Source organism: Dermacentor variabilis, chromosome 6 (assembly GCF_050947875.1).
Source record: "Dermacentor variabilis isolate Ectoservices chromosome 6, ASM5094787v1, whole genome shotgun sequence".
Classification (NCBI taxonomy): domain Eukaryota; kingdom Metazoa; phylum Arthropoda; class Arachnida; order Ixodida; family Ixodidae; genus Dermacentor; species Dermacentor variabilis.
The window spans coordinates 176,438,364-176,448,198 of NC_134573.1; the positions used below are offsets into that span (position 1 = coordinate 176,438,364).

The 9,835-nt window shown below is 43.8% G+C and overlaps 1 protein-coding gene across 1 annotated transcript; it reads left to right on the forward strand.

Annotated features, from left to right (window-relative positions):
• The first annotated feature begins 32 nt into the window (after nucleotides 1-32).
• LOC142585849 (ubiquinone biosynthesis O-methyltransferase, mitochondrial-like) lies at nucleotides 33-9,612 on the forward strand. Its single transcript, XM_075696905.1, has 5 exons — nucleotides 33-238; nucleotides 314-593; nucleotides 3,435-3,674; nucleotides 8,145-8,304; nucleotides 9,400-9,612. The coding sequence occupies exons 1-5, from the start codon at nucleotides 174-176 to the stop codon at nucleotides 9,516-9,518; spliced, it is 864 nt and encodes a 287-aa protein (XP_075553020.1). The 5' UTR covers nucleotides 33-173; the 3' UTR covers nucleotides 9,519-9,612.
• Nucleotides 9,613-9,835: the final 223 nt, after the last annotated feature.

Below are 9,835 nucleotides of genomic sequence, written 5' to 3' on the forward strand. Positions count from 1 at the left end.
ACCGGCATCATCATCATCATCACGGTTCTAGTTTCACTTCTGCTGCACAGCTTACTGAGCTTCCGATGCGTAGTCGAACTCGCTCTTGTGTATCGAAAGTGCCAGTGTATAGTTCTTTCGCACGAAAATAATCAATACGAGCATCGTTTCATCTAACTTGCCTCGTGTTCGTCATGTGGGCCCGACTTCGGACAGCATTGACGTCCGGCTGCTCAAGTAGGAACCTGACGCTAACAAGGTAAACATAAACACGATGCACTTATACAAAGCTCGATATTCGGCGACCGGTGCTCAAATTCCTCCGCATTTTCAGGCTCAGATGCACTGCAACAGCAAGTTCTGCAGGGTCACGCCAATCTACGGTCTTTGAAGAAAACCGCAGTAAATTCGACGCACTTGTACATCAGTGGTGGGACCCGGAAGGCGAATTCTCTGCTTTGGCGAGAATGAACGCATTGCGCATTCCTTTGATTAGAGATGGTCTCTTGCAAACTGGAAGGTCAGCTGTGACACCGTCCGCTACATCGAGAACAAAACCGCTGCTGGGTCTGAAAATTCTCGATGTTGGATGTGGTGGCGGCTTGCTTTCTGAGGTATGGAAAAACTGGAAATTCCAGTGAAATTTATATATATATATATATATATATATATATATATATATATATATATATATATATATATATATATATATATATATATATATATATATATATATATATATATATATAATCCATTTGCGATAGCTAAAATTTAAAATGTGTGTGTGATGCGGAAAGTACATATCAGATATGTGGGGTGGCGCTTGAAACTCTGTATTGTGTTTAAGAAGTAAAAGAAGTAAACCGCTGGAGAGGAAAGAGGAAGCCACGAAGTTGGTGGAATAAGGAAATTAGGCCATCGAACAACGACTGCTGGCATCACGAGAACACAGAGAAGCAAAGAAGGCGCAGTTATCTGAAGAGGAAATAGGCCAAAAATGGGAATCTTAATGACAAAAGAAACAACAAGTGCAGGTTCTCGTTCAGGCTAAAATAAAGCAGTCCTCTGATCGCTAGCTGGCTGAAGTTCGCAATGCAACTAAAGGGGGGTCAAGAAAATTCTGGAAACATATAAGCTGGCTGGGTGAAGCGAATCACAGAAAGCAGGAACAGATTCACGATGCCGAGGGAAATTGTTTAGAGAGAGATGACGCTGTGAACTACATTGGTTCAGTTATAGCTCAGTCATTTAGGAAAGATGATAGGGTAATCGTCCCAAACGAGGGAGCAACACATGATAGCACAATGGAAACCAGCTTAGAACTGACCAATCTTAACTGGAAAAAGGCAGAAGCAAATGTTCCAAAATGCACGTCCGCAGGGATAGACGAAATTCCAATCAAGTTAATTCATGAACTTGGCCCAAGAAGCAAGGAAACGTGGATAAAAGCATTGGAGGCAGTCATAACAAATAAGCAAATTCCGCACAGCTGGAAACACAGTAAAAAGAATTTGGTTTATAAAGGGAAAGGCGATAAGACGAACATAAAATCCTTCCGACCAATTACGATAACATCAGTTATATATAGGCTGGTGATGCAGGCAGTGAAATTAAAAATGCAGTCATGGGTAGAAAGTAATAGAACACTCGGAGAACTTCAGAACAGGTTCAGAAGTGGTAGGCGCTTAGATGATAGCCTGTTCGTGCTTACCCAGTGCATAGAAATAGCTAAGGCGGAAAATAGACCTCTGTATTTAGCCTTCTTGGACATAAGCGGTGCATACGACAACGTGATCAGGGAACTCTTGTGGAACATGTTAAAAGATGAAGGTATCAGTCATGAGGTAATTGATTTTCTACAGGAAATATATAGAAAAAATAATGTTGAAATAACATGGGAAGGAATTAAAAGTACAACAACTGTCGAGGTACACAAAGGATTAAGGCAACGTTGTCCTCTATCACCGCTGCTGTTCATGCTTTATATGATAAGTATGGAAAGAAGGCTACAAGGAAGCAATCTAGGGTATAATCTGTCGTACAGATTAGGCGGAAAGGTTGTTGAGCAACGACTACCGGGTTTAATGTATGCGGACGATATTGTACTGTTAGCAAACAGCCAGGAAGATTTGCAAACTCTGGTTAATTACTGTGGAGACAAAGGAGACAGTTTAGGTTTCAGTTTTATTGCAACCAAGTCCGGTGGGATCTTTTCAACAATATAACTGATCAGGAGCTTACAATACAAGGCCATGAAATACCCTGAGTGGCCGAATACAAATATCTCGGGGCATGGATAAACAAAGGGCAGATGTACACGGAAAAGCATCAACAGTCTCTCATAGCAAAATGCCGAAGACATGCCCAGAATAATGAAACATAGGGCATTGTGGGGGTACAACAGGTATGAGGTACTGAGAGGTATTTGGAAGGGAGTAATGGTGCCGGGGCTTACTTTCGGGAATGCGGTCCTGTGCTTAAGGGCATAGGTTCAGTCGAGACTAGAAGTAAATCAGAGAGCTGTTGGAAGGTTAGCACTAGGTGCCCATGGGAAAACCGCAAACGAAGCAGTACAGGGGGATATGGGCAAGGCATCATTCAAAGCATGGGAAGCTCAGAGTTAAATGCTATAAAAAAAAAACGCCTGAGGAAATTGGACGATAACAGGTGGGCAGCTAAGGTATTTAAATACCTATACAGAAAGAGCGTTGACTCACAATGGCGGAAAAGAACTAGGAAGCTAACCAGTAAGTCTGCCAGACACGAGGATGGAGAAAGACAGAGCATTAAACAACAGGTTAAAAATGAAGAAGGTAAAAATTGGATAAATTAAATGGAAAAGAACCATAGTGTGGCACTATATCGATACTGGAAACAGCAGATCAGAAAGGAAGCGTTTTATGATAACTCAAGAGGCAGTGCCCTACTCTTTAAATCTAGGTCAGGATGTCTTAAAATGCAGAGCTATAAAAAGAAATTTAACGAAGAAGAAGGCACATGTACTGTGTGTGGTAAATCTGTAGAAACAATAGAACATCTCATACTAAAATGTGATGGTATCCATCCCAATGTCAATGCAGGCACAGTCACGTTTCCCAAGGCCATAGGGTTCAGAGATAACAATAGTCATGTAAATAATTACGCAGTGGAAAGTAGCGAAAAGCGATTGGAGGATTGGTGGCTCAAAAGCAGAGAGGTAACATAAGGTTAAAAGTGTAGGAAGACGTATTTAATGAAAATGGCGAATTTTAATAACTTTCAACACAATTAAACAAAAATAAGAAGCTGTGCATGGTGACAACTGCCATCACCCCGTTTCAAATGGGATGCTCCAACCTTCCATTCCATCCATCCATGTGTATGTATTTTAAGCACGACGGCTGCTATATGTGTCGCATTGTACTGGGCAAGTACACTGAAACACTCATGTGTTTGTTTTTATCTCTCCCTTACAGCCACTTGCCAGGCTAGGTGCTACAGTGACTGGAATTGATCCTACACCTGGAAGCATTGATGTTGCAAGAACTCATGCAGACCGAGATCCTGAAATTAAGAACAACATATCTTACGAGGCAACTGAAATTGGTGCTCTACTACAACGTGGCGTAAAATATGATGCAGTGGTAGCCAGCGAAGTTGTTGAACATGTTCAGAATTACTCAAGCTTCATCAAGTCCTGTGTTGAGCTGACAGAGGTAAGACGGCAACTGCCAGGTTAGAGTGAAACGTAAGCAGCAGCAAACAATCTAAAATGTGGTTTCATCTTTCGAGGTAGCCAGCGAAACAAATGTAATTCTCTCTCAGGCAGTTAGCTTTGGGGCTAGACCTTAATGAGCATCTGTTTAAACCACAATGATACGTCACAACTAAAAATAATCATATGTGAGGTTATACCTACCTTTGTTTCTTCCCAATAGGGTTTGACGCGAGTCGGAATTTTGGAAAAGGGTCGTATTATTTTTGTTGAAATATAACTCTGCTCTGAATGTAAGCCAGCCACTGAAGTTGAAAATGCTGTAAGGGCAAAAAGAAAATGTATGTCAAACTTCGTTGGCTTCCAATAGTTCGATTTCTGCACAGTAAGTTATTGAGTTAAACATCTATTCACAGAAAATGACTCACATTCATTTTACATGAGCTTGCAAGCAGCTGCTTGTGAACGATTTTGCAAGGCAAGTATGTTTTGCAAAGTATGATCAGCATTCTGCAAGGCAAAGTGTTATTTGCACTTTAACCATGATCACACGTATCCGTTGCCACCTGCAAGCTCCACCAATCGGGTGTTATGGATGAAGTTTGCTCAACATTCCTTTTGCACACTTCTGAACTAAATGAGCACTGGCACAAAAGTCCCCTCTCACTTTTTTTTACATCTTTAGGCAGCCATAAACTCCATGGCTGGAGCATATAGCTTTAATTTTTGATCTTGCAACAAATAGTTGCATCTCCTTTTAACACAACCATGAAGCTGAAGGGCAGTTATAAAATTGGAGATGATCACTTGGTATCATGAACCACTCACACACATGTCAATCAGCCCAGTGCAGTGGTTGATGGTCTCATAATATTTGTCTTGAGAAAAACTAGTCATGTGCTACCAGATCAATCCTTTCATTCTTCATTCTGCACTTCTCTGCATTTGACATGAGTTAAGCCCATACTGTCGGTTGTCTAGAAATTCAAAGTGTCAATCTCACTTTTCTTTTATCCCTCAACTGCTCAATGAATTCAGTGTACTGCTTTCAGTGGCACATTCACTGTCCAGCTGTGCACATCTGTGCTGTGTGGAGCCACATGGCCACCGCCTCCAGCTTTTGTGATGTGACCAGCTTCTTGCTTCATGTTCAACACCATGTTTCGCTTGGCACAGCATTTGAACTGGGTGCCATAAAAAACAATGTAGTTGATTATTTGTTGCATTCTTGAGCTATTGAGGATTTGAGTTATTGAGACTGCAACTGCTGGATTAACAGCTATCCATTAAGAAAAAATAATTAGACAAAACCTTTGTGTTGGTACTCTTCTGATGTTAGCGTTTGCTTATTCTTTCATGCTATCATAGCCTAACACCAGATCAGTTTTTGTTGGCAACTACTGAATAGTACCTTTTCATGCCATCACAAGATGCCAATCTGCGCCTCCTGAAATGTCTTGTGATTGTTAATGCCTTGATAGCATGGTATATTGACTGAGCATGGTCAGAACTTTAGGAACTATTCAAAAAGCATCTAATTCAACCACCAGTCATTCAACATAGTTTAGGTTGTCAGGCATTTAGTGTCCCATGGTCAAAATACCCTTTGTAGAGTACATACTGGCATCTCTCGGAGCATTTCAGTGATATTAAAGAAATACTCAAATTGACCAACGTCAGCTCAACTGAAGTCACATGGTATTGGTCAACTCTCGATTTAGGCAGGACAGAGGGAAGCTTTAAAGCAACAACCATTAATTTCAGTGTGCATTCACCGAGACATTGGAGCTCATGATTGAACGAAGCACCTTTGTCTGAATGCTCATGTAATTCACAAGCAAAGTTAGCAATAGTTAAATATTGACTGGTGTCAGAATTTTTTTTTTTGGGGGGGTGGGGGGCATTAAGAAAGCCGGTCTGCACACCTCCATGTTAGACTGCAACATGTGCACCTTGTTTGTTCAAATATAAATTGCACCTCTTATGGCCCACTGGTACTTATAGCATTAAATTCCACAAATCTTCCTTGTAGAATCTTGTATGGTCACAAGCAGGCCAAAAACCAAATTTCGAAGGCAAGAACAATCAATATGGCATGCACTTGAGAGGTTTCTGCAAGCTGAGAACATTGCTGTGGCCTTGCACATATTGATTTGCACGGAACAGTACATAGTGTGATTTCTGGCCCACCTTACAAATCTCACTACTCATTGAATGGGATAGTAATAACATTAATGCTGTCACTTTATTAGTCTGGAACAATCCAGAGTTCTTATGTCCTTATACAATTTACTAAAAACAAGATCAGTAGCACTTTAAAGTGTCAAAGTATCGAGTTAAACCTCTATATAAAGAAGTAGAAAAAATCGGTAGTTTGATATGCTACATCTAAATTTCGTTACGTCGAAATACCATCTATTGTGTGAAGGCCGTGTCTGCGTAAGGGCCGCAACCCTAAATTTGGGACAAAATATTTCAGAAAAAAGTTCGGAAATTACCCATGCGTGGCCCGCACCTCCATCTTCCAAGCGCGCACCTCGTCGGAAGTTATCCGTGCATGGGCCGCATCCCTATTTTCCCAAGCGCGTACCTCGTCGGAAATTACCCGTGCCCGGGCCGCACCCCTATTTCCCAAGCGCGCACCTCGTCGGAAACTATCCGTGCATGGGCCGCACCCCTATTTCCCAAGCGTGCACCTCGTCAGAAATTATCCGCGCATGGACCGCACCACTATTTTTCACGCGCGCATCTCGTCGGAAATTATCCGTGCATGGGCTGCGTCCCTATTTCCCAAGCGCGCACCAGCTGGTCAGCCGCGGCGGGGTAGAACGCGCTACGCTATCTCCCCGCAGGGCGGTTACTCCATCAAGACGCGCCTTGTATGCGTTTTGATCGAGCGGCCGTGCACACACACACTTCGGCTGTTGGCGGGAGCTCCTGCGTCTTGTCCTGTCGCCAGCACCGGCCGCTGTGCGCCGTTTGTGCAGTAAGCTTTCGTTGCTCCTGCGCGTCATGAAAAATTCGAATAGTGGGTGTCTATACCGCAATTGTGTGTTTCTTCGGTGTTCTTTTACAGGGCCCCTAGGCCCCATAGAAAATTTTGAGTATACACTGGAAGTTGTTACGTGTCCTCTAGGGTGCATTCTGCCGCAAAAAGTTTTCAAATCGGCTCACAATATTTCAGTGCCGTGAACCCATGATTTGAGCAGGTGGGCTCCACTGCCAAGCAAGACGCCCTCTCCACTCGCCCCGTCTAGCCTTCGCAAGCGAAGTTCTTTTTTCTGCGTTCTCCCATGTCGGACCTCGAGTACTGCGCGACACATACGTCACGGGCCCCGCCTTCACTTTTCTTTCCTTGTTTTTTCTTTTTTTTTTTTTTCTCCTGGGGCTACGCATTTCCGCTGACGGCGTCGCGTGCAAGCTGTTGTCTCGTTCACGCACGATTTTGCACTCTGCACAAGGAAACATGGCTAGTGGTATAATTCAGTGCTACCATATGGTGCTACACGAATACTGAGGCAGAACAAGCGGATCGCATGATCATGCGCCGGAGCACGGTAGAAAGTACGATTGATCGCGGTTGATAATAGTTCGACACGGATGGATAAGGCTCTAAAGAGCGATAACGGTTTACAATGATCGGAACAGCATCAACGCGCCGTTCGCAACAGTTAAGTGTCGCCGCAGCCCTGTCGTTTGTATACTGGTCGGATCAATTTTCAACATGACACCAGGTTGCGTGGAAATGAGCAAGAGGCACAATGCTTACGCATACTTAGACAACTGCCAGAGGAGTTCCTGCGTGAATAGTTTTTTTTTTTTCGCGGAACTTTAATGGCGGCGCGATGTCCCGAGGAGGCGCTTTACCAAGGATGGTGTTACCTTAATTTAAATAGCAAGGTTTCGGCGCGGTGTGTAGAGCCGTATGGGTCTCCCCTTGTTATTGTAGTTGATTGTTAGAGGGAAGCTCGTCGACTAAGGATCGGCGGCGTCACGACTTTCGTTTACCCGCGCTTCGCGGTTTCTTCTGCCACGCTTTGCCGCGCGCCTTGCTGGAGGTCACGCGATCTGTTGAGTTCTTGAGGCGCGGCCCAGTTGAAATGGACCATGACCATGGACCATGATAAAATTTGGATTCTTGCCAGAGCAACATTTAGTAGTCCATTAACTGTACGCAGACAAAATACTGCTACTGAGCTTTCTTTAACAAAGAATGTATCTCGCTTGCTTGCATCATATGTAGTGCTGTTGTGCACCCGTATACGTTAACCAACAAAGTTAATCGAACAACATTTTTTCTAATGTAATGCACGACCACAAAATTTTAATTGAGAAATGTATAGCACTGTTGCACTTAAGTAAAATATAGTGAACTGTCCTAATCACATTCTATGAAAGCACCGAATAAGTGTTTCTTTGTACCATGCTTGTCTAAGAGAGGAAAGCTGATCATAGTTTACTCTGGTGGCAGGATGGTGGCTCCCTCTTCTTCACAACAATCAACCGTACAGTTCCATCATATTTAATAGCCAAGATTGCTGCTGAGTACGTATTTCGCATTGTGCCACCTGGTCTCCATGATTGGAACATGTTTGTGCCACCAGAGCAGATGGAGGAAGCCCTAGAATCAAGTAAGTTTCTATTTCATTTTTGCATGACAGTCACATGGACATTGCCATGCTCGGACATTACCTTCTTGCTACATGCACTGTCATCTTAGCGGTAATCCCAGACACTTCCGTTGTGTTATTTTTGTATTATCCTTGAACTTTCCCTCTTATTTACTTACTCAAAGAAGCATATGTGACATTGAATCTAGAAAAGTTGGACAGAGCATGGTAGTTGAGTATTAGCAGTCGTTGACATGGCAGGCACAGAGAGCGGTGACATCGGTCGTGGGGGGGGGGGGGGGGGGAGAGCTTAAACTACTGTTTGCCAAATACGAATTACAAATGTGGAAGATCCTGTTTTATACATTCGAATAATTGGTTAGAAAACCTTTTTGGTTCTTCTTGTATTTGCCTTCTCGCCTAGGACGGTTGTGAAACAATGGGCTGGACAGCTCACTAGAGTCTAAAAAGGGACCGAGGGTAGTTATGGAACAACTTGCAAGGAAGAATTTGTGTGCAAGTCACTGCGTTGATGCTTGAGTGTTGAGGGGTGCGAGTAGACAGTGATCGTGACATTTATCTTTAAAAATGTTCGCTGCAGTGTTATAGTGCTGCATCTTCGCGCTATTTCTTTGTTGTTGTTGTCGTATCGTGCGTCCTGATCGCTTACACGATGCGCTGATCATAGCTTCCGAGATAGGACTACGCACTTCTGAATCCACACATGGATGGCGCTGGTGCATCGCTTTCTCGACAGGTGGCGACGGCCCTTTCGACAAAAGACATACCGGATTTTAGTATGACTATACATGGAAACAGTGCATGGAAACCATGGGTGGCGGTAGGTTGATAGAAAGACTGCTGCCAAAAATGATCGATAAATATGAAAAACCAGGCAGCAAGTATTACTGGTGATGAAAAGGGCAGAGAAAGGGGGTTAAGCGAATAAGGTCATGTATAAAGAAGGAACGTACTGGAAAGGCGTGGCGTACAAGAAACCGATCACATCGAGCTGAAGAAATAAAGGTCAGAAGGGACACATTTTATAATTCAAAGAAACGATAACGAACGAGCGCATTCATTTAACACGCGTTCTTTTCGCCTGTATACCCACAGGTGGCTGCTACGTCCGGCTTGTCCACGGCACCATGTACAACCCGCTCACTCGCGCGTGGAGCTGGGTGGACTGCACGAGCTTGACTTACGCGCTTCATGCCGTGAAGGACAAGGTGTGAAGACGCCTCACAGCAGCCGCCGATACGAAAAATGCGAAAAGGTGGCACGCACGCAGTCATGTTCTACAAAATAAATGTCTATACGTTTTCCAGGCTTGTCGTTTGTTCGAATTGCCCGCCACGGTGGCTGTGGCGTTTTGCTGCGCAGCATGATGTCGATCGAAGTCTCGGTTCGTAGCCGTTCCGGCCGCATTCCGGTAGGGGCGTAAAAAGCATAACGCTAAACGTTCGTGCACTGAGCTTTGGGTGCACCTTAAAGGAACTGTATGTGGTCTCAAAAATAATGACGAGCCCCGGTTTACGGAGTCTACAATAGC

Coding starts and splice junctions, on each gene's coding strand:
- LOC142585849 (XM_075696905.1), top strand. CDS start 174: ATGTGGGCCCGACTTCGGACAGCATTGACGTCCGGCTGCTCAAGTAGG. Junction 239..313: donor AGGAACCTGACGCTAACAAG/GTAAACATAAAC, acceptor CCGCATTTTCAG/GCTCAGATGCACTGCAACAG. Junction 8,305..9,399: donor GGAGGAAGCCCTAGAATCAA/GTAAGTTTCTAT, acceptor GTATACCCACAG/GTGGCTGCTACGTCCGGCTT.